The sequence below is a fragment of the Diceros bicornis genome, chromosome 6, assembly GCF_020826845.1.
Source record: "Diceros bicornis minor isolate mBicDic1 chromosome 6, mDicBic1.mat.cur, whole genome shotgun sequence".
In the NCBI taxonomy this organism is placed as follows: Eukaryota; Metazoa; Chordata; class Mammalia; order Perissodactyla; family Rhinocerotidae; genus Diceros; species Diceros bicornis.
In genome coordinates this window covers 24,301,077-24,326,056 of record NC_080745.1, presented here as the reverse complement: position 1 = coordinate 24,326,056, position 24,980 = coordinate 24,301,077, and the positions used below count along the sequence as shown (strand labels likewise).

The 24,980-nt window shown below is 44.6% G+C and overlaps 1 protein-coding gene and 1 non-coding gene across 2 annotated transcripts in view; one reads left to right on the top strand and one right to left on the bottom strand.

Annotated features, from left to right (window-relative positions):
* The window catches only part of DISC1 (DISC1 scaffold protein), a 339,334-nt gene that overhangs the window by 249,547 nt on the left and 64,807 nt on the right, over nucleotides 1-24,980 (top strand). Inside the window, exon 10 of the mRNA XM_058543022.1 lies at nucleotides 17,666-17,726. Within this exon, the coding sequence (XP_058399005.1) occupies nucleotides 17,666-17,726 (61 nt within the window). The remainder of the gene's footprint in view (nucleotides 1-17,665; nucleotides 17,727-24,980) is intronic.
* Nucleotides 10,825-10,931, bottom strand: LOC131407751 (U6 spliceosomal RNA). The gene has a single exon (XR_009220619.1). It is a non-coding gene; the product is annotated as a U6 spliceosomal RNA (small nuclear RNA).

Below are 24,980 nucleotides of genomic sequence, written 5' to 3'. Positions count from 1 at the left end.
CACTTAACTGCTTGTGCCACCGGGCCAGCCCCTAGCCACCTTTCCTTTTCACAGTACATGGCCAGTGTGTTGGGTGGAATAGTGGCCCCCAAAGATATCCACACCTTGATCCCCAGAACCCGTGAATATGTTATGTTACATGGCCAAAGGGACTTTGCAGACATGATTAAGGTTAAGGATCTTGAGGTGAGGAGAGCATACTGGATTATAAAGGTGGGCCCAATCTAATCAGAAGAGCCCTTAAAAGCAGAGAACTTTCTCAGGCTGGAAGCAGGGGAGAGATGAGGCAGAAGAGGAATCAGAGAGATTTGAAGGATGAGAAGGACCTGAAATGCAATTTCTCGCTTTGAAGATTGGGGCGGAGGGGATGAGCCAGGGAATGTGGGTGCCTCTAGAAGCTGAGAATGACTCCTGGCTGACAACCAATAGGGAAGCAGGGACCTCAGTGCCAAGGACCCGGATTCTACTGACAACCTGAATGAATTTGGGAGCTGATTCAACCTCTGAGCTTCCGGAAAGGAACATGGTCCTGTGTACACCTTGATTTCAGCCTGTGAGACTGTGAGGAGAGAACCAGCTGAGCCATGCTGTGCTGGACTTTCCACCTGCAGAGCTGTGAGATGCTACGTTTGTGTTGTTTTAAGCTGCAAAGTCTGTAATACTTTGTTACAGCAGCAATAGGAAATGACTACATCCATCCTGAATGATTTCATCTACCCTCACAGCTTCAATGAACCATGTAAACAATGGTGAATCCTTGATCTCCACCTTGCTGAATTCCTTCCCCTCATGACCACGTCCTATTGGGCAACTGTACTTGGATATCTTAAAGACGTGTCCAACTCTACGTGGTAGAAAGTGAACTCATTTTCTTTCCTCCCAAATTTTTCTTCTCTGGTATTCTCCATTGACAATTGACCAAGCCAGGAACCTGGCATCAGGCTGGATTCTTTCCTCTCTGTTTTACTCCTTGTGTAGTCTCACCTCTAGCGGGTCTTTGTTGAACCGAAAGGTCTCCTCTCACCACCCTATTTAGATGGCAGCCCTCCCCTGATACACACATGGTCCCTTTTTGCTTATCAGCCTCTGGTGTATTATACTTACTTCTTTGTTTGTCTGTCTCTTGCTTGGAATGTAAGCTCCATGTTGTTTTATTTTATTCGTTCTATTTAGCAAGCAGTAACCCAATAATTCCCAAACATCAGGCACTGCTCTAAGCACTTTTATAAGTATCGACTTATTTAACACTCTTTTTCACTGCTGCATTTCTAGCTTCTAGAATAGTGCCCAGCACATAGTAGCTGCTCAATATGTCGTTGAATGAACGAACGAATAAATTCAACCTAGCATTAAATCCTGTCAATTCTGTTTCCTTAATATCTTTTATATCAACCCACCTTTATCCATCCCACAAGTACTTTCTGATTCCAGGCCTTGTGCATCACAGCGACAATATTCAATTAATCCTCTTACATCAAATCCCATTCCCCTCACAGTCCACTCTCTACATTGCAAGGAAGTATTCTAATGGACTAGGAGCCTGGCCACGTCCCGCTTCTTTGTAGAACCCTTGAATGGCTTCCCTTTGTTTGTAAGATAAGGTCCACATTCCCACAGGGACTTATAATGCGCTTGTTGACATGCTTTCTCTCTCCACCCTCATTTTTCACCACTGTCCTCTCACCCCCTCTACCCTTCCTTATACTTTAATCTTCAGTTGGCCTGAGTGTTCAGTTTCCCAAATAGGCCCTTTCTCCCTTTACTTCCAAGCCTTTGCATATCATTCCTCGCTCCTGCTCACTCCTTCTTGCAACCTGCCCTGTTCCCTGCTCAGTCCTCATATTTCAGTTTAGTTGTTCCCCTCCCCCAGGATATCTCCACTGTGTGAACTGCTGTCTTTGTGCTCACTAGCTCTTCTGTCTTCGCGTCTCTCCTTCCCCATCTCTGTGTGTTGTAAAGACCTCTCTTTACCTGTGCAATTCCCTCGGTAGTTCACAAGGTTCTTGAGGCCACCGGCTGTGGAGTGCACTATACTTCAGCACCTCGCTCACCAGCTGGCACCTAGCAGGGGCTCAGTAAATACCCGCCCAGCGAGTGAATTGGCTTCCTCAGGCGTGGTGAGCCCAGGCCAGGCCATCTCACCAGCCAAAGGGACACTTGTTCTGCCAGTATTGATTTGCAGGCACAATTATATGTGTAAATGCATTTTCACTGTTCTGCCTTAGGACGCAGTTTTTGAAAATTAGATTTTAAAGGTCCCATCCTCCTCACTTACATCTTATGCTTCTAGACATTTAGCGCATAATTTAAAATGAAAGGCATAGAAAATTGGACTCATTTAGTTTACTCTACTTGAAATCCATGTTAGGCTATTTTTAACTTCTCATGGATCTTGTGCTCTTTAGGGTGTGTTTGAGAGGGAGGGAGGAAGGCAGGAAGGAGGACACTCGTTGCGAGCTGTTAGAGATGCTGCATGTTATTGCACTTTGTTCTAATCCATTCAGTTTTCGCGTTAGCATTACCCCAAATACAATTTCCAACGTCAAAGACTGAAAATGAGATGCAGCCTCAACATTTGCTACATTATGTTCTCAAATGGGACGAGGGGCCATGGCCAGCTTGCACCCTGAGTTGTAGTGGGGAGTTTCGACATTCTTTCTTCTCCTTTCCAGTTGACATGTTCCCCTGCCTCCGCCATGCCCACTGCAGATAGCAGATGGGGAGCAGATTAAAACATGGGCATTAGCAGGGAGTACAGACCCCCTGACTTACAAACACTGCTCTCACAGGCACCCATGTGAACAGGTGGGTGGAGGGGTTTCTCCTTCACCTACAGTCCTGAATCCTCGCTCTCAGGTTAGGAGTTGGTACAAAACCTTCCGATCTCGCATATATTCCTCCATCGAGCTGCTCTGCACACCAGGGGTGTGAGTTTGAGGGCTCCTTGCAGCCAGGAGGTGCTGAGTGTTCACAGCCAGGAAGCTGAGCGTATGAGGCACCAATGACCCCTGTGTCTCCTAGTGCATCGCACACAGCTGCCCTCACACTTTCCCCAGGGATGCCCGAGTGCCCACTGCCTGTGCTCATCACTAAGATGTTTCCCCACGAGCCATTCTCTGCTTTATGAAGTGATAGTGAGACTTACCAGCAAGGCCAGGAAAGTGAAATCAGGGACACTTTGTTAGAGAGCTTATTAATAAATAATCTAGCAAACGCATGTGGAGACTCTACTGTGGGGTGCTGTCCTCCTGAAACGTGAACTCTAATGGGAGAGACAGAAAAATAAAAACAGAAAACAAGGACAACATGTAAAGGAACCCATAAGTAAAAAAATTACAAGATTTATAAGGCCTACGGAGGATCAAGGATCAGAGAGAAAATAATCTGGATGGCAGGCAGCCAATGACTGTAGGGGGAAGTGCCCTCTAAGGAGGTCATATTTAAGCTTAGGCTTAAAGGATAAGAACCCACCCTTGCAAGGTGTGGCAGGGGAGGAGGATGCCAGGCAGAGGATGGGAAAGGGCCCGGTGTGGTGAAGATGAGGCCAGACCAGGGTGCGAGGGAAAGTGGCTGCGACTCAGGTGGGGAGACCAATGAGGCCGACCATGCAGTGCCTGCGGGCTTTGTGGAGGGGTTTGGACTTTGCTCCAAGTGCAGAGGGAAGCCAGCGCAGGGTGTTAAGCAGGTTTTTGTGGGCTGTCTCTCCAATGAGAGGGGCCAGTGTAGAAAGGTTGGGCCTCGCGTCTCCTCCCCCGCCTGGAGAAGACAGCGCTAATAGCTTCCATCAGAGTTCTGCATTCAGCCTTCTCTGCCTCCCAGCTCTGCTGAGGGGAAATAGAAAACACAATGGCCAGACGTGCCGAACCTCAGTTCAAGGCGCCCTGTCGGAACCCTCAGCAGGGCAGCCAGGTGGGCACTCTCGGCCCCCAGCTAACTAACTTTGTGCTAAGCACCCAACACAGCCTGCATTCCTGATGCTCATCCCAGGACGGTGCCTGCTGGGAGTCTCCTAACACACATCCTTGCCCGGCTGTGGAAGATTGAGGATTATGTCCCCTGTCAGCTGTTCTGATAAGACTGAAATTCAGCTCTTTCATAATGTTGTGTTCATTGCTGATAAGGCTTGTCTCTTTCTCTTCCCTCGTCCGTTATGGAATTAACTGCAGGCGTTGCTGAGAGCAAGCTCATCACTGATACACGTGGGGCTAGGCAAAGATACAGCACGAGGCCCACATACCGTGTCTCTGAATGTTTAAAGTTATAAGTCAGTCTCGCAAATGGCTAAATATAGCATGTTCTATCGTCCTAACTTGGGGTTTTAAAATGTAGGTTTTAATGTTATTCAGGTAGGGAGGCCAACAGATCAGGAGACAAGTGCCATAGAAAAGAGTTTGTTATTCACAGCTCCCAAGTGGAGGGGCATGCCGTGTCATATGGGGCCACAGAGGGAAGCACCAGGGTCAGTCAGGAGGCAGAGACAGGGAGGAAAACTGTGGACACGAGCCTCTATTGTGCTTTCCATGGGAAAGAATGGGAGAGGCAGGGTCAGCAGGCTCAGGATTGGCTAGTTTGAATAATTTCAGGGCTCTGGGGAAAAGGGGCTGTCCCTGGTTGTCTGCTACCTGCCCTGGCTGATTAGGGCAGGGGGATAGTGGCCCTGAGTGTGGTTGGGGTGTGGGCTCTGCATTGGTTGGTTTTCATATGAAAGACTTGCTCTCAGGAGAGTTGTTTGCTCTCTCTAGGAATTGGCTAGCCCTGGCCAGTTCCTCCCAGGTCAGCAAGGCCCAGATGTCAAGGCACCATAAAATACAGAAAATAAAAAATACGATTAATACACTCGACGAGGATAACTTCTTAATGGCTAGGAGATCATGTATGAATTTAGGATTCTTGGATCCCTTGGATTCTGTGCCAGAAATCAGAGGAACAGGAGAGTTGACCTTGGCCCCCAGCCTCTTCCTCAAGGGCTGCCTCCCTCCTCTGCCTGTCTCTGTCTGCCCTCACCGTGAGTGTCTCACATACAAGCCTGTGGACACCCCAGCTTGTGTGTCCAAGCTCTGTCCACCCCTCTGTTCTGAGGCTTGAATGTACTACCCAGATCCCCTTCTGGAAGGAGGGACCTGCTTCCTCTGGATGAGACAGCTGCATCTGGGCCCCCTCGGGCCTAGGGGCGCACACGCTGGCAGCGCTGTGCTGCCTCAAGCTGGGGAAGAGGATTGCTTGAGTTTAAGAAGTGGGCCTGGGGACATTTGGGTGTGGAATTTCACCATCCTGGGTCCCAAGAACATGGACTAGAATGGAGCAGGCAGGTGCTAGCAGGGCAAGTCTCTTCACCTTGTGGATCCCTCACCCTGTGGGAAGGGGCAGTCTAGAGGGGCCCAGAATGGGGCCACTATAGTGTGAGGCCAAGGGCAGGGGCCCCCCTTGCGTAGGTCGGTCGTTGGGCAATCCTGGATTAAAGAGTTTTGGAGGATGAATCGCTTTGGGCAGAAGCAAGAGGCTTCGTTCAGGCTGCTTTCCTCTAAGGTTTTGTATTGCGTGGTCCTTTCCCATCTGGCATATATTTGTCCTGATGAAGCAGTTATGCAATGATTCATATTTTTCCTCTGTTAATTTTTTAAAGATATTTGTTTTGTCGCCCATGTATCACCTGCATGTTGCAGGAAAATACGGGCACGTTGGTTTGGCATCCGGTCTCTAACAAGACTTGGTCTACAAGCAAGAGGTGCCCAGCTATGTGTGGCCCAGTTGTGGGGCCACGTGGGGGTGATGGCAAGTACCTGGATGTGGGCACAGTGTGCGTGTGCCTGGGGGCGGGTGTCACTAGTGGTGGAAGGAACTTCATAGCTGACTAAAACCTATACTTTTATGAATGGCCAAATGGAAAATTGGTCCTGTCTCACTATGTGCCTCAATGTGGCCAATTTGGTCTTTTTTCCCACTTCTTCTGTAAAAGGCTTGAGAAAATAAGTCAATGAGAAAACTTTCCAAAGTGCATGTTTATCAGTCTAATCGTTGCATTTTACCATGACTTACATTTCAATTCACAGATAGTTTGTCTTCTTGGGGATGTCTTATTGATATGCCGCTGTCTACTTGCCCATTTGGGCTCATGAGCATAGAGGGAAAGCCTGGGGATACTGTGAGCTGGATCTTCTGGGCTGAGTTTGCTGTTTTCACACCGTGGAGGTAGGTAACATCTACTGGTTGGGAAAGGCATGCCCTTTGTTCAGAGCCTTGAATGAACCCAAACTCTGGGTTCTTCACCTCAGGTGGGGGGACCATTTTGAAGTGGTGGCCTCTGTTTGGATCTTATCAAAAAAATAAGAAAAGCCAATTCACTTTTGGACTTTGTCATAGCCTGTAAGAGGTTGGGAAACTCTGTGTAGGCCACATGTAAACCAGTTTCATCTGGATTTGCACTGTTTGGGGGCCACCAAAGAACATCAGAAGCAGGGACGAGCAGGAGGCCATCAGCTCTGTGATGCTGGTGGCATTCTTGATCACTTAGTGTTTAAAGATGGGAATTTTGAAATCTCCTTATTTCATTCCTATCATACCTCTTCCTCCTTTTCCTTACACTTCGCTTTGTTTGTAATAGAAACTGAAATATATCCCTGTATTCATTTCCTTCTCAGGTCATAGGCCCTCTTCTCCAGGGAGCCCACAAGGTCCCCTCTCTCCTCCTCAGGCCGGGTGGCATTTGTGTCTCTCCTCTACCCTCCAGTAATTCATTCTTTGATGACCTCAGTTATTTGGCATCCTGGTAATCTGTTCTGATTTCTTTCTCCTCATCAGGTTGTCAATTCCTTGAGAACATGAACCATGTCTTCTTCATTGTGGCTTCCCCAGTGGCTGGCATAGTACCTGGCCTGCAGCTGGTGTTGCACAAAGTACTATATACTCGGGTACCTTCTCTTAGTCCAGGACTGTGCTAGGCACTAAGGGTTCAAAGAATATTTGAGCAGAGAGGATAAGCCCTGCGCTAAATGAACTTGATGGCTAGAAAGGTCTGAAAGGTCTGTAGAAGCGTAGAAGAGAGGAAGCACCATGGGTAGAGGGGCTGCAGGGCAAGAAAGCAGGGTCTTGTAGCCTGGAGAGCATCTGGGTGGCAGAAAGGCGGAAGACATTTAAGGAGGGAATTCCAGGTGGAGGGAGGAGTAGGAGCAAAGGCTCAGAACTGGAAAAGGCACTGGACTGGCTCAAGTGCCCACCCTGGAGGCAGAGGTGTGACTGGCAGCGGGAAGCTAAGCCGGGGACCTTGGAAGCTGTCAGGACTCTCTCTCCTTCCTTCTTCTCTGTTTACCTTGGGGTGTCAGCTTCATTCTCACACTGTGACTGGACTGTGGCTGCAGGCAGGCAACTCCCAGACCTCCTTTTCCAGGGCTTGCACTGGAGAGGGAAGGGCTTCTTCAGTTAGTGCAAATCTGAAAGCTCCGGGGCAAGGAGCCTGATTGATTCTATCCGTGCCCACTCAATCTAGGACAGACTCAGCTAGGATATGCTGGCAAATGGCAGGGTTGAGGACGATCAGCACCCCAAAAGGGAGGGGTGTTGGGCAGATAATCCCTGTGTTAGAAGTGGTGAACATGGGTGTGATATACTATGGGACTGATAAGTAGAGCAGTTGGTGATGTTGAAATCTTTCCCTCCCCCTCCTTAGAGCCACCCTGCCAAAACCTGCTGGGTGCCAGGAGCAGGCTGTAACTGGGCTGGCTGCTTAGTTACTTCCCAAGATGGTTCAGGAGGCACCTCCAACATGAGAGAGACCACGTAGTGAGGGATCTCATTAGCTTAAAATGCTTGCCATTCCTTGCCCTTGAGCACATTCTGAGTGTTCCTGCCAGCATTCCAGGATCTCTCTTCCAAGGACAATGGCTCAGACAGACAATCACACCTAGGATGCTTTTGTGTCAAGTGGAGAGATTCCAGTTTCAAACCTTTAACAGTTACATATGTAAAGCCTCTGCTTTAAGGGAAAAGTAAATCCTTTCCTTCTGTGAAATATAGAATTCCTTCAGTGAAATTCTGAAATTATGTTTCATAACAGTTGGGCAGCAGTGTTGTGTATTTGAAAAAACATAGACTTTGGCATGAAACCGAACTAGGTCTGAATTTTTTATTTACTCCTTGAATTAACTTCCCTGAGCCTCAGTCTCCTTATCCTCAGAAGGGATTTAGAGAGTTATTGTGAGAATTAGACGTGCTCATGTACACACAGGACAGCATCCTGCCGGCACGTAGCACGAGCTCTCTTTCCTTAGCTTAAGTAGATCAAGTGTGGATTTGGGCATTTTTTTTTTTTTTAACACAAATTGTTTAAGGAAATAGTATTGCACTTTAAAAACAAAGTCCTAAGTTCTATTTTTTGTTCTGTCTATCAAAAAGAATGAGGAGAAGTAAAGTGTGTGTGTATGTGTGCACGTGTATGTGTGCATGTGTATGTGCGCATGTGTGTGCGCTTGTGTGTTTGAGGAAAGTAAGGACAAAGAATCAGAGGATGACAGTATGTGTTCTCAAATGTACACTACTAGGCAAGACAAATAAATAGACACTGAGCAATTTTTAAAATATTATAAATGAATCTCCAGGTCACAGCTCTTTCAATTACATGTTCTAGAAAGCAAGAAAGCAAACCAGAGCCTGCTGCTGTCAGCAGGGAGAGCTGGGGGGATCAGCCTATCTTCTCATTTAGTAGACACATTGGGCTGGCGAGGACGCCTGAGTGGGGGGCTGCGGAGTGAGGCTGCTCGGAACTGAGCGCGTTAGCTTTCTTTCTGACCTGCTTCCCGTACCATGAGCACTTGGTTTTCTCTTTGTCATTGAATAGTGCTGATTTATTAGGCTGTGCGCTTCAAGGGCACGGGGAGACTGCATGTAGGAGCAGGTCTGAACTGGGAAAGTGAGAATTACTGTATCAGATGATACCCAATTAACTCGTGATAAGCACAGCGGGTGAAATTGGAACTCTAGCTTTATCTGTTATGTAGCGTAAGCATTCACTCCATATCAGACGTTTTTAAACCCGGTAGAGCTTACTACTCATTTCTCCTTCCTTTCCTCCTGCCCACTATCTCTTCCCATCGAAGCAGGCGTGGTGTCTACTGACAGGAATGTCAAGACAATCCCTGAGATGCACTCTGGGTTCAAGGGCACTGGGGCAGGGCTGGTGCAGGGCGGCTGCAGCCACGCACCGTGCGGCAGGGCAAAACGGTGGAAGCGGAAGCGGAAGCGTAAACGCGGTTCAGAATAATTAGTTTTACTTTCTTCATCAGGGACAACTGAATCCTATGATGATGCTCCAGTTCTGAAAAAGCTTTCCCACTCTCTGCCCTTTGGGTGCCTCTGCCAGCGTGAAGTTACCATCACACAACATTCTCTCTCACTTCACCCAAAGGAGAAAGCCGGCATGAACGAGTTAATCTCCACATCCGCTTCCAGTGTGGCCATGACAGTGGTGATGGAAGCTCAGGGCCTGGGTTTTGGACCAGACCATTTCCTGTAGCGCCCTGTCCTCCCTTGGTGTGAAGTCATGCACTACATCAAGTAATCTTAATGTAAGCTTAGGGAAAAAATGATTTGGAAATTATTGGGAAGGTAAAATGATATGACATTAAATACTGATATTCTAAAACACAAATCTTATTTTATGTGCAACTGCTGTTTTGGATTATCCATGCCTCCTCTGGCTTCAGCCAGCATGGAAAATCCTTTAAGATCTCTACTTCAGTCACTGCCTCTGGAAGTCATTTTTTAACCTCCTCAAGCTGGGCTGAATCTCCTTCCATGATGCTCCCAGAATGACTGCTGCTTTAAGTTTCTGTCACTGAACTAAACTCATTGCTTTTATTAGTCATCCCTTTATGTAACTGTCTCTGTCACCACACTTAGTTCTATGGGCTAAGGGCAGCATCATGTTTATCTCTGCAGCCCCAGTGCCCAGTGCACAACCAGGCACATGGCGGGCATTTAAGAAACGTTAGATGGATGTAAGAATGAGGGTCAGATACAACCCCAGAAAGAAACCTGCTCTTTGTCACCGTTTATTAATTCTGTAGGATCCATATCTGATCATTTTTCGTCTCTACAAATCTCTTATCAACGTCAGAGGAAAAGAGAGAATTAACAACAACACAATGAATTATGTCCTGCCAATGAGAAGTGAATCCATTGCTAATTTAGCGACGGCATATTTATTTGGTTCTGACCCTAGAGAATTTACAATGACCTGTCTAAAGCCTACGAAGGATTGTATCCTGTTTAACTCAGGAACCCTCTCTTGAGAGATCTGTCTAAATGACCGCCTCGTATAGTGGTAGCAGAAAAATGCTGTAAATAAACAAATCTATAGATGCAAATATAAATCTGTAAAACTGCATGAATTTGATGTCTTCTTATGTGGAGGAGTGAACCAACATGAACATAACTCTTAGAAAATTATTAATCATTTTCTTGTTGCAACCAACTTTGAAATCACCTTGGCCCATACCCTTTATATATATATATATATATATATATATATATATATATATATATATATTACACACATATATATTTATATATTACACATATATATGTGTGTATATGATATCTATATGTATATATCACGCAGGGGTAATTTATTTTATGCTGATTTGTTAGCAACATTCTTTCCTATAGTTTGCATATGATTCAGTTTTCATTTGTTAATGGCTTTTCTTTGCAATTGCCAGTGTTCTTTGTAACTGACTTTTTTTTTTGCCAATCCTCCTCTTTTTTTTTCTTTTTTGTGCTGAGGAAGACTGGCCCTGGGCTAACATCCATGCCCATCTTCCTCCACTGTATATGGGATGCCGCCACAGCATGGCTTTGCGTGTCATCCTTGCACAGGGGCCATGCTAATCTTCTCTGTATCGTTCCAATTTTAGTATATGTGCTGCCGAAGCGAGCACTGTAACTGACTTTTTATAGCACAGTCTTTGGCTTCTGAATTTATGCTTTGAACACCTGCATCGTTTTGTTGGTGGCTGACATGTCACATGCATTTATTCAATGTGCATTTCCTAAGTTCCTATTGTGTTATTTAACACTGAAGTCATGTGTTCTGTAACAATGGACTCTGGGACTGTCCTTTCCTAGCTAGGTGACTTTGATCCTTGCTGCCCCTCCATTTCTCCAACTGTAAAATGGGTATAATAACAGAGCTACTTCCTAGGTGCTATTGTTGTTTGGTGTTTAGAACAAGGTGTTTAGAACAGTTTCTGACGCATTGGAAGTGCTCAGTAAAAAGTTAGCTAAGTTGTTATAATTGTCTTGGTATCATGTATTTCCACACATTGGGTTTCCAAGGTGACAGTCAAGATCTCTTTGGTACCAGCAAGGGTTCATGGCTGGTGTTTCCATCTTGCCCCTCAGTGTAAAATTTGACTTGTGTGGCACTTCATATCATGGATTCTGCCAGCTTTCAAGGTCCTACGCAATCTTATTCCATCCCTCCTATCAAGACAATCTAACTGCAAGTCCATTTTTCTGAATCCCTGACTTCCCTGGCTCTCTGTTAGCACTCTGTTACCACTTCATCTCCACGCGTGGCTCAATCACCCAAATACACACAAGTTCTTTCATTACTTCAGACAGAAGAATAATGCTATAGATGTTCGAAAATTTCTCAGAATTCTAAAATTTCTCCTTTGCTATCACATCTTCCTTCTGGAAGATTTTACTAATGGGAGTTAATCTTGTCTAAATTGATCCTTGAATAATGATCTTTCAAATCTGATGACTTATTTTTGTAAAATAAGGCCAGGCCTCACTTGGTACTTATTTTAGAAAATTCCAGTAAAATGGTTCATGTTAGCCAAAATTTTTAATTGATGCTAAACTGATGAGATCCCTTTGGCTTCTGTTTTCAAATTTGAGATCAGGTACTGATCTGATGATGCCCTCCTTATTAATTGAGGGTAGTGGGACTGAAGTTCCTTGGAATCACTGCTTCATTCAATCTGATAGCAAGTCTGCCTGGGTGTTACTCATTTCCTGTACTATTATCATGACAAATACTGCTGTCCTTTTATTATGCAAACAAAGGATATAATGCAGTGAAACCTAGTTAGACTTGCTTCCACTTAACATTCTCTTACCTTTCTTGTTTATGCTGAAAAGAATATTGTTGGGTAGCTTGGTAATTTTTTTCATCAGACTCATAGAGACATTTCTGGATTATCAGTTGTCATGAATATTTATGGAAAATGTTGCTGTGTGCTCCAGTGAGAAATCAGTGTTAGAGTCTATCCCCACCGCTCTCTCTGTGTCCCTTGAAGCCAAGTCTCATCTATACTTAAATAGTGCCTAGTATAGTGCCTTGCATGAAATAGGACCCAGGTTAAATTCCTGTAACACTGATTTGTGTTTGTGCCGTGCACTCTTGCTAAATGTTTTCACAGACTTACTGCCTTTAATTATCAATCAGATTTTTTAAATTGGATTAATAAGACTAATTATATGAATTCCATTCTGATATTATGGCCCAAATCTGGATATCAGATTCCCTTAGCAAATGGGGAGGAGAGGAAGTATTGTTACTGCACAAGGATGAGGTTCTCCTATCCAACGCGCATAAGAAAAAGCCAATTATTACGGCATCAGCTTTTGGGAAAAGGAAACAGCTTTATCGCTAGATCAGTCTGCAAGGAGACAGGAGGCATATGCTCTCAGATCTGTCTCCCAGATCTAGAGCATGAGGCAAAATTTATGGGATGAAGGGCAAGGCAGTCTGGGGTGAGGAGATAGAAGATTGGAGATAAGGAGACGTAAGGTAATTGATGATTTGTGCAAGTGTAGTCAAGCTTCATGGCCCTTCATAGGAAGCATGTTCACAAAATGGTGGTGTTAGCATGATCTGAGTGTGGAGTTGTCAGCCATTTGACGTCAAAAAGTTCACTTATTGGACATTTGTGTGGGCCCAGTTGATGGGTTTGTTACCGGTGCCCTGGGTTCTTGTTGTCCCCCAGGATAGAAATCAAGAGAGACAATGAGCAGGAGTGAGGAGATAGAAAGTTTATTAGCTTGTGCACAAGGGAGCCAGTCATGAAAAAGAGAAGAAGAGAGAGAGAAGTGAGCGGCTCCCTGAATAACTACATGGTGGGGTTTTTATCAGGCTGGGGCTGGGGATGTCTTCCATCGTGGTGTGTAGAGGTGGGGCTGTGCTTGCGCCTGCACTGTTGCGCAGCATGCTACTGCATGCCTCATGTTTATTGCTAGCATGCTAGCTCTCCACCCCTGGGTGTGATTTTTAGTATGGTAATGAGACAAAGGTCACTTTCAGCCAACTCCTGGGTGCTAGGACGCATGCGTAAGCCCACGAAAGTCCTGAGGCTGCGGAATGTGGCTCTTGGTGGCCTCTACCTGATTCTCCTAGCTTGTGGATTGGTTAGGGGCCTTATATGGTTAGGCCAGGGGCCTTGCGGCTTCAACGGTGGATGACCCTATCTGGTTAGGCTGGTTCCTGTCTCAGGTTAGTGGTCTCAACTGGCCTGAACTGGACAGGGTGTCTTAGCTTCTGAAAAACCACTCTTAATTACTCTGTTGATAGGATGGGGTCAGTTGAACTGGTCCTAGAGGGCCTGTGGTTACAGTATTCCTGCCTTTTCCCAATCAGGAGGCCTGGTGACCCCTGATCTCCTTTTTCCTTTAGTATTCAGCTTCCTTCAGCACCATCCTTGGTTCTTGGAACCTTGCCTCACTACCACCACCCTTCTCTTGGTCTCTGCTTTAAGATGGTGGGAAAGGGAAAGCAGAGGAGGGAGGGTGAGAAGAGAAGAAAGATGAGCTCTACTCTCAATCACTGTGTCTGTGGGCAGATTACTTAGGACGTTAGAAACCTCAACTCCCTTTTGGCAGTCCTGGCCTCTCTGGAAGGTTGTGAGTCAACCCCACGAATATGTGCAAGGCATTTTAGGCTGCCTGACTAGGAAAGGGGTCAGGATCCAGTGAAGACAATATTTCAACACAGCATCCTCTTCAGATGGCAGCCTCCAGGCAAGTGGGAAAGCACATGCAATGGCCTGGATGTTCCTGTGTAGGTCCAGCACGTCCCTGACGGGAGCTCCAAGTGCTTACCTTCATCAAGTATCTAGCATTGGATTTCTGAACAAAATCGTTAAGATGGTATACATCTGAATTATTTTTAAACATAAGAATATGGCTTTCTTTTCCTCAGGGGCGGTGCTACGCATTTTTGTCCTTTGAATGAAAGTGGCTATCATAACATAATCATAGTTCTACGTGATCACCAAGGGCTTCCTAGTTCCTCTCACTCCCTTAGTGATATCATCTAGTCTCATTGCTTCAATGCCAGTGTCTTCCAAATGTCCCTCTGCACTCTAGACCTTTCCTAGACTCAGATATCCAACTTCATGCTTGACTTCCCCGCTGGATGTCCAATAAACTCAATTTTGTCAGATCCAGAATTGGACTCTTTTTTTTTTTTAAGCTTCTCAATTGCTTTTATTTTTTCTGGTTTTGCTGAGGTATAATTGACAGATAAATTATAAGATATTTAAAGTGTACAATGTGATGATTTGATATATACATATGTTATGAAAGAATTTCCCCCCATTGGGTTAATTAACACATCCATCACCTCATATATTTACCTTTTTGTGTGTGTGTAAGAACATTTAAGTTCTACTCGCATAGCAAATTTCAATCCAAAATTGAACTCTTGCTTGTCGCCCCAGACTAGTTTCATCTACATTCTTCCCATCTCTGTTGATGGTAAGTCGATTTTTTCAGTGGCTCAGGGCAAAAACCTTGTAGTCTTTCTTGACTTGTCTCTTTTTCACACACCTGAATTCAGTCCATCAGGAACTCCTGTTGTCTCTTTCTTTAAAATGTATCTAAAATCTGCCTCTTATCACCATCTCCTGCTGTCACCCTCGTCTCAGTCCCATTACCTTGTCCAGGATGATTGCTCTAACCTCCCTATGTTTCTGCTTCTCTCATGTCCTGCTACAGTCTATCTCAACACAGCAGCCACAAACCAGTTTGTGGTCAATCTTCTGCAATGTTTTCCCATTTCACTCAGAACACTCAAAATCCTGACATGGCTTTCCAGTTACTACAGCTGTATAACAAATCATCCCCAAACTTATTGACTTACAACCATTTATTATGTGCACAAATTCTGTGATTCAGGAATTGAGACAGGGAACAGTGGGGATGGCTTGTCTCTGTTCCATGATGTCTGGGTCCCTCAGACTGCAAGGCCCAAATCATCAGAAAGCTCACTCACTCACATATCTGATGGTTGATGTAGGCTGTAGGCTGAGACCTTTGCCTGGGCTGTCATCCAGAACACTTACACATGGCCTTTCCATGTAGCTTGGGCTTCCTCACAACATGGTGGCTGGATTCCCAGGAGAAAGAGCCAGGCAGAAACTGGACCCTAGCCTCAAAAGTTATATGGCCTCCTTCCTGTCATACTCAACTAGTTGAAACAGCCATAGCTTGTGCAGATGCAAGGGGAGGGAAATAGATTTTATCACTTGAGGGAGAGTGGCCAAGTTCTGGAAGAGTATATAGGACCGGAAATATCACTATGGCCATGTTTTGGAAATACAGTCTGCCACAGTGGCATACATGATTGGACCTGTGCTATTTCTCTGCCTTTGTCTCTTCTCCCCAGAGAATGTTCTGCTCCAGCCACACATTGCTGGAGCACTCAGGCATGCTCTTGCCCTAGGGCCTTTAGACTGGTTGGTCCTTCTGCCTGCTCTGCTCTTCCCAGCATGCCTGCTTGCACTCCCCTTAACCTCTCCATGCTTTTACTCAGATGTCACCTTCTCCATGGTGCCTACCCTGACCACTCTGCAGCCCTATTCTGATCCCCTTCTCTTGTTTTATAATACTTACCAGCTTCTAGTATTCTATGGAACTTTTATGTTTATTATTTATTATCTGCCCCTACCAGAATTAAGCACTACATATGCAGGAATCTTTATCTCTTCGGTTCACTGGTTCATCCCAAGGGCTAAGAACAGTATGTGGCACATAAATATTTATAGGATGTGAAGTAGAGCATGTCTGGTTGGGACATTCTGAATTTGCAGGACTTGCTCCAGATGCTCTAGTGAGCAGATCTCTGCTTTCTGGAACCGTATCACCACAACTAACTCCCTGTGCTAGCATAGTACCTGCCACATAGTGGGGGCTGAGAACAAATATTTAACTAATTTATTTGGAGGAAAAACTTAGCACAACTTAATTTGTAGGTTAGGCCAGAATAAATCGATAAAAGAGACAAACTTAAACAGTTGCTTTCATTGTGTAAATTTCTGTTTTTGTCTATGATAAATGAAGGAACCAGAACTTTTGTTCTAATTTCCATCTAAATATTTGGTTTCTTTATGAGGAATTTCAAGGTCTTTTTTCAAATTTCGAATACACCTCCCTGCCCCTCACCCCAAAGCATACATGTTGACAAAAATAGGGTCCTAAGAGTGCCCCGGGGAGAGACCCTGGTTGAGAGTCAGGCAGCATGGCTTCTGCTTTCCATGTATCCCAAGTTGAGAGTGTTAATGTGCCCTTTGGCATAAATTACCTTTGAGAACAAAGGTTGGAATAAAAATGATAAATACCACAATAACATTAATAATAGTGAGGATAGGAATGGCAAAACATCAATCATGACAACCACCATTTGATGGAAATTTCTCTGCTGCCTCCTGCTCCTCTGGGCACTTCACATTCACATCTCCGTCAGCGATCACCTTGAGAAGAAGGCACTTTCATTGCTCAGAGGAGGAAACAGAGGGTATCAGAGTTTGCCCAAAATGCACCAAATCTTTTTTTTTGTTAGTAAAGTAACTCTTTGATTTGTTGAACCGTAAAATCATCTACAATCATGCCCTGCATAACGATGTTTTGGTCAACAATGGAACACATATCCGACGGTGGGCCCATAAGATCGGTACCGTGTAGCCTAGGTGTGTAGTAGGCTATACCATCTTGGTTTGTGTAAGTACGCTCTACGATGTTTGCACAATGACGAAATCGCCTAACAACGCCTTTCTCAGAATGTATCCCCCTTGTTAAGCTATGCGTGACTGTACTCCTTCAACGTTTGGTGATTATGGGGCACTGAGTTTATTATCTCTACTGTAGAAGTAGCTGATCTCGCAGCCTTGGAAGCTGAGCAATTGATGTCTACTTACTGGCAGGATCATGTTTTCATTTGTTTTTCAATTAAAGGATCTGCAATCCCCTACTACCACTGGTGAGGTTCCTCTGGTTCATCATAGGGTGGGAGTTGTTCCTCTCTCTGGTTCTCTTTCCCATACTCTACAACCAAGCTCTTGGCTACCAGGTGGGAAGGGTGAGAGGCACAGAGCACAGTAGGGCCCATGCCAGACACCCAATGAGCTGCCTTTGAGAGCACAGAACAGGGGCAGCGTAGTGCTCTGTTCCTTGGCTCCAACTCCTGCAGAGACACCGGAGGCATCAGAGCCTTCCAAAGCGTCACTCCAGGCAGCCACCCCAAAGGTTTCGAGTGTTTTCCAAACACTGGATGTTATCGTTATTAGCAACTTGACGGTGATTCTTTGATTTTTGGCTTTTAGTTGAGCAGTTCTGGGTTTTGTTCAGCCTTTGACTACAATTGCATCAACTTTGGGTTTTTGTTTTGCAGAAACAAGTGTGAAGGAGAATACTGTGAAGTACATGGAAGTGCTTGAAGATAAACTGCTCAGGTAAAGATGACAGTTTCTTCACTATAGACTCCACAGCACATCTGGATTCTTTATCATAACACAATTTAGTGAAAGCAAAGAAAAAGGCTAATTAATTTCTGTAATAAATTAACAAAGAAAAACACAAAAAGAAGTCCTTTGAATCCTGTAACGAAAGAAGCAGGTGCCACACAAACATCTCCTAACCCTTTTCTCCTCTTATAAAAAGTAAATAGATTAAGATGTTTAAAAGTGTCTGGGGCAGATCACAGGATAGTTTTTATGTTCCAGAAGAAGAATCTTCTTTGGTATGTTAAATTCAGAATTCATGCCTTGGTCTGTTTTTCTTTTCTTTTTAATGTCTGAAAGGAGTCTTACAGATTTTGACCCAGCTTATATATGTTTTAGAACAGTATAAAAATGTACATCTTAGGTTCTGTTTTGAATCCTGAATCAAAACCAGCGTGAAAATTCCTGGGTGCTTTTGTTTTTTTTTTTTTAAAGCCAATTAGGAATTCAGATTTGAGAAACACTAGGGATGCTGCAGCATGTCAAGATGTTTCTGGTTTTTGTGGATGTGTACTCATGAAAATAAATCCCAGCCACCAGGATCTGTGCCTAATTAAGGAAACAAGTACGAGAATGTAATATGTGCTTTCTTCCCTGGAAGTCATTTAGCTTTATGAAGACTGTTTTGCTACTATTTTGGAAATTGTTAAATAGCTTTAAATAGGCCATGCCTTAAACCTTCATCTGCTAAGATAATGCCATCAGCTAAAATACTGCTTCTCCCTTAAGAGATGTTATGGGGGCTGCCTTGCCAAACTCTACTCTGCAGAGCAAGCAAGGTACAACAGGATTTATTCTAGTGCAAGGAAAGCAAGTTCTTCCAAGCACTGACTGATATTTCCCTGCTCCCCCATGCCCCAGACTTGGCGCGGGACTATGTTGAAGGTTGTCAGTAGAGTGTGGGGTAAGGAGTGCATGCAGGTAAGAGGCATCCTCTAAGGAAATGCCTCTCTTTAGAAAGTAGGATACTCGTCTGGGTCAGGTGTGCTGCTCTGAGTGGGGCCTCCTCCTCTCCCATGTGTTCCGAGGCAGGTTTCAGCATATACCTCTTGATCTTAACTCCAGCTATCATTTTTTAGTGATAAGGACCACACACATCATACGTTCCAATAGATTATTAGGCAGTTGGAGTTTTAAGAGCATGGATATTGATAGAGAGATGCTCATGTAAATTGTAGCTCTATCTCTTATCAACTACCTAACATCAGGTAAATGTTCACCTTCAGTTTCTTTAGTTATAAAACTGAAGGAAGGATACCTACCTTCCAGGGTCACTGTGTGGATTTTATTAAACACTGGATGTAAAGCACTCACATCATTGGCAGTCAGCAAATGTTAGTTCCCTTCAATTCCTGCTTTCTCTGATCTTTGCTCTCCTTATCATCAGACTGATGGAACAGTTATGCCCAGAACTCATCCTTTTCCCTCCAAGCCAGCTCTTCCTGCTGTGTATCCAGCCCAATGAATGGCCCATCACCCACCTGGTCAGGCCCTCTCACTGGCTGCCTGTGCAGAACCATGGACTCAGGCTCACTCCCCTTTCCCTCATCTCCCACTTAGGGTGAGTTACTGAGTCCTGCCAATTCTCCATCTTTAATAACCTCCAGCCCACCTGATTTCGCCATGCTAGTGTGGGTCTGTCTTCTCTCACTGAACGACCATAATAGCTGCTTTTTATGTTTTCCTGTCTCCAGTGTTGCCCTTTCACTCCATTCTTGAAGTAGTCTTAGTGAGCATCTTCAAATCAAATCTGGTCATTGTGAGTCCCTATCGTCCTAAGGATAAAGCCTAAACATCTTAGCATGGCTCTTGGCATTCTTCCATGTGACCTCTGTGTGTCCTTGAGCATCATCCATCACCACACTGTCACTGCCCTTCTCCAGTCTTACTGATGCTCTTATGTTTCCCAATGCTACTGTGTTTTTTTCTGGAGAGAAACTAATTTAGGAGGGGAAATGGTCAAGGGATATTTTTCAGGAAAGTATTAGGTTGAACCATATGAAATTACTGATATTAGACCTTTTTTGTGTGTGTGTGTGTGAGGAAGATCAGCCCTGTGCTAACATCTGCCAATCCTCCTCTTTTTGCTGAGGAAGACTGGCCCTGGGCTAACCTCCGTGCCCATTGTCTTCCACGTTATATGGGATGCCGCCACAGTACGGTTTGCACGTCGATACGTGCCCAGGATCCGAACCGGCGAACCCCAGGCTGCCACAGAAGAGCGCACGCACTTAACCGCTTGCGCCACTGGGCCGGCCTGGATATTAGACCATTTTTGACAGGAAAATGGTCTGTCATTTTGTAGGAAAATGACAATTTCTTATGGTTCAACCCAATACTTGGAGATTTGAAGTAATCTTCAGGAGGGGCAGATGGTTTGGCCTGAGACTGGCCAATCTCCTTCCCCGTGCACACTGACATATGCCCTAGATGCCCGCTCTCACCTCTCCCTTTGTGTCTGCTCCAGTGGGCCTCTCCCAGTTCCCACCAGCCCTTGATCTAAGCCTTTTTCATCCTTCAAGTTTTAAATGTCTGCTATTTGAAGTCTTCCACAAGACTGAGTAATGTGCTCGCACTGAAATATTCTTCTCACTTTCAAAGTGCTTAATATCAGGTATTGAAGGTTATGTGTGTCTTGTTCAGAATGTATCCTCAGTGATTTGATAGTACTGAACAGTGTAGGGGTGCCCTAAAAATATTTGTTGAATGAATCGTTGAGTAAATGAATGCAGCTAGTTTATAGATATCCCAGTCTCATCTTACAGCACCTTCCACCTCTCTCCCTTCTCTCCAGCTACACAGATGCATGACCCACACGCATTTATTACTTAGGATCTTCAACAGTCTCAGATGATCAGAATGGTAACTGGCCTATCCTACAGCCTACTTCCTGAGGGCTCTTTCCATTGCTATTTCAAGCTGTTAGGGGGCCTGGCTCAGATTTGTTTGAACCCGTAGGGCAGAAACAATGAAATAGAGGGGAGGAAAAAGCAGCTAAGGGTCTGTAGCCCCCCTGGCAGTAGGCAGAGTGGCAGCGAGGGTGGGAACTGGTACATCTTGAGGTACGTGCAGATAGTTTTATTGCTGCCTCAGAGCAGGGGGTCAGACTGAATACTGTGGAAAGTGTGGTAATGGTCAGGCTCTCCCTCCTGTGACAGGACTGCCCTCCCCACCATGCCTGAAGAGTGATGGTTGGATTATCCCATTACAGTCACGGTTCTTTCCAAGAGAATCAACATCTCAAAACACAAAAACAGTTTTTACCACCTGGTACAGTTTGCATCATAGTGGCTGCTGAATTAATATTGCAAGATATTGACTAAATCCAGGTGATAGATGCTGATGAAAATCTTTGTTATTTATACCCACTGTCTGTAGCATCTCTTGGTCTTCCAGGGGTTTAGAAAGAAAGTAGCTGAGAACTGAATAGATTGCCCATTGCCCAATAGAATGTTGTAGGACACACTTGATGATCAGAGAAACAGCGAGATTTGGATCTAGCCAGTCATGATTTTGGAGACAAATGTAAATGGCAACAACATCTGTGTTCCTATCTCAATGTACACTGAGATCTGGAGACCCAAAAACTGAGACACACTAGGGCGGGCTCAACATCCCACTCTCTATCAAGAAAGTCAAATGAATTGGAAAGTTAGGAAGTAACTGATGCTGTCAGCAGTTCAAAGGGATATCCTGCATCGGACAAAATAAAAAATGGGAAAATTTTAAATGGGGGCTTTTAGTATATATTTAAACAAAGTTTTGCCTTTTAATAACCTGAGTTATAAGTTAGATGTGAGTATCAGGAATGTCCCTCCTTCCCCTCATCTATAGTCAAATAGCCGGGAGGACGGCTGCAATCAGAGTTCCATGGTCATTCCACAGACCCACTCCCTTGCTGCTTTCCTTTCGTCTCCATCCCCACTGCTGCTACTTTTGACTTGGCTTGTTAAATAATCTAACAGCCTCGCTCCCTCTGGCCTCAGCCATTTCCGTCTACTTTTCTCCCACAGCCAGAGGTACTTTATTACTGTCATACTTACAATCCTTTTAGGCTCCCTTTGCATCCAGCATAAATTCCACAGTCCTTATCATCCTCCGGGGGCTCTCCATAGGTGGCTCCAGCCTACTGCTCCAACCTCATCGCTGTAATCTCACCTGCACCCAGTGCCCAATGCTCCACACTAGCCAGATGCTTGCAGTTCCCACAATGCACCTCCCGAGCAGCCAAGCAGCACCTTTGAGGAGCCCTGCCCCTACCTATCCCCTGGATGCACACTCACCCTCACCACTCAGCACAATATTCCTTCTCTATAAAGCCTTTCTTGTCTCTTCCTGCTTCCTTCTTGGTACCCACAGTGGGAGACACTTACAACCGTTTGTTGCAATGACTTCAATCTGATTTCATTAGACTGTGAGCTCCTTGAGGACAGGTTCCAGGCTTTACTTGCTTTGTATTCCAAGTAGCTGCCTGCTGTTTGGCATGTGGTAAACATTCAATAAAATTGTGTTGGATGCAAGAATGATGGATAAGTAATAATTGTATCTTGAAACCTTATTCTCAACTATTAGATTCAAATAGTCAAGGCAGCCTAAGAAGATATAATGCCCCAGAACTCCATTTGTCTTGCCATCAAATCTTAGTGGTATATAATAGAATAGAAAAAAAATCTACTCTTAAAGATCTTTCCCCACTTATTCTTACTCCTTCAGGTTTATTGCATGATATTTTGGCCTAGCTCATTTTCTCTTATGGCCGAACCTTGCTTTAATTTCCATTTTCTCAATTATTATTCTCTGTTAGCTGTCTTTCTCAAAGAGTCTAAAGAAATATTCAGAAGTCTTGTATATGGGCTACATTTGTTATTGATCATATTATATCTTATATCTCTAACAATTGTACAGGAGAAATTCATTATTGTCCAATGGCAAACTCATGTCTCTGGCTCATGTGCACCCAGCCCTCCACCCTAAGGCTATGAGTAGTGGTTCCATTTAAACTCATGGACTCTCTTGTTTGCATGACTAATGGGAAAATATCTCTTCTTTCTAGCACCTCTCTGTCTATCTCTACTCTTTTTTTTTCCTGAAGTTGAATATAAAAACTTTGCTGCAAACTATAGGTACAGTTTAGTGGATTGTAGGTTGATTTTGTTTCCTTGTGCTCTTCTGTGTTTCTCAAGTGTTTTTTTTGAATGGGCATCATACTTTTATAATCAGAAAAATCATTAAAATCTGTTTTGAATACAGAAAGTAGTTAGATACCTTCTTAGAGGCCCTTTTTAGCTTTAGTAAGAACTATCAAGAACTCCTTGGTTTTGTTTGAAAGTTACTTTGAAATTTAGAAACTGACGTATTTTTCTAAAGGTGACTTGGTTTTTTTTGAAAAATTAATGTTTAGTTTCTAATTACCTTGAAATTTCAATGTGGACAGCCTGATAGGAAATGGTAGCTGGGAGAACTCACTCTGCTAATGAACATCCAGAGGTGGCCCTCAGGGGTGAGCAGGGAGGGAAAAGTCATGGTGGCTTCTGCCTGGGCCCCTACCACCTTCTCAGCTTGTCTATCTGGATAGCTCTGCCTTCATTCCAGAAATCTGTAAAACCTGAGAGTTAGACAGCTTACCTGAGTTGGAAAGTACTCATTTGGTAAAATTGTATTGACCTTCTATCTAAGCCAGCACAGTGCTAGACATGAAGGACATAAGAAGACCAAGGCAATGTCCCTGTGCCCAAAGGACATGCCATCTAGTGGAGAAGCAGTACCGCCCACAGACCTGTGCCAGGTGAGGGGACACTCCCAAGTGCCTCTGAGACCAAGGTCTGTCCCTCACCCACTGCTCCCAGAGCCTGTCAGTCATGGCCAAAAGCAATTGTGCTGATGACCAGCTGCCCACAATCTAAGGAAGATGGGAATTAGGGCTGAAGATGGGGTCTCTAGAGCACTTGTTTCCAAAGCAGCTGCACACAGGATGCTCCACTAGGATATGGGAAGAACATTTTAGAATTTCTGTTTTACTTTTTTGTTTCACTCATTTAAAATTTCTTTTTGAAAATGCTTTAGATGTATATAGTACTACAATTTATGAAACAAATATTAGATTAATGTTCATAATTTTTTTCCTGATGAGTGTACACAAATAAAAAATATCAGAGACAGTGCTGGAGATAATATTCACTTACTTACTTTCTAATACCGAATCAGATATCACATTCAGCCATGACCACACCATCTAGCAGCTGTCTTTGTCTTCACATCCACAAAGAAAAAAAGGAGTTAATTCTATAACAGAAGAGTCAGCGTTCAGACCACACAAAGGAGATGAAGGAGACAGAAACATGAAGACTGAAAGGGCAGGATTACAAAAGGCAGAGGAGAGGGAATTTAAAATGTGGGACTGTCGGTGACTTCAGGCAGGAATTCATGAGCCTTATTCAGGTGTGTGGCCCTTTACAGCATAATAACTGAAAGCCTGGGAGTCTGCTTTTCCTCGGAGTACTTTCCAGACTTGACTGAGCAGTGCTAGCTTTCGTGGCGGGCACGGAGGCTGCCCACTCACTTCCTAGCAGGAGTTTAACAATGAATGGAATTCTTAGAGGTCCCACATATAATGCTCTTTATTCTAAATTATGCAAGGTAATTTTGAAGCTCCTGTGGACCTGGAACAATCCATTTTCAATCCACATTGAACTTATTTCAAAAGCTGTTGAGGGAAATGAATATAAGAAATGGCAGACAGCAAATAAGCAACTGGCTGCCATGGGAACCCCGTTCCCCCTTGGTACATAGAAAAGGAAAGCAGACACACTTGGACACCTCCGTTTGTTTCTCGTACTTTTATTTTATTGTTTTGTCGCCGACACTTGCCTTCCTCCTCTCCCTCTCAACAAGCACAAGTCACACATGTCATTGCTCTCGCGAGGCCTCAGTTCTTCACGGAGAGCTTCAGTGCCTTTGTCTCTGCTTCTTCATGACCTTGACCCCTTTTTGTTTTTCTTCTGCAGTCTCAGAAAGACAGAGATGCTCAGCTTCTTTCTTTCCCCTCCTCGATTTGGCGTGACCTTCATGCGTCCACCTCCATTCCCAGCTGGGGGCGATTTGTATCAGCTCCGTCTCGCTCTCATTAGCAGGAGACATTCAGGATGCAGAGACTGGGAAGTGCACGGCTCCTTTTCGTCCCTGCCTGATAAGCGGTCTCTCTACTGA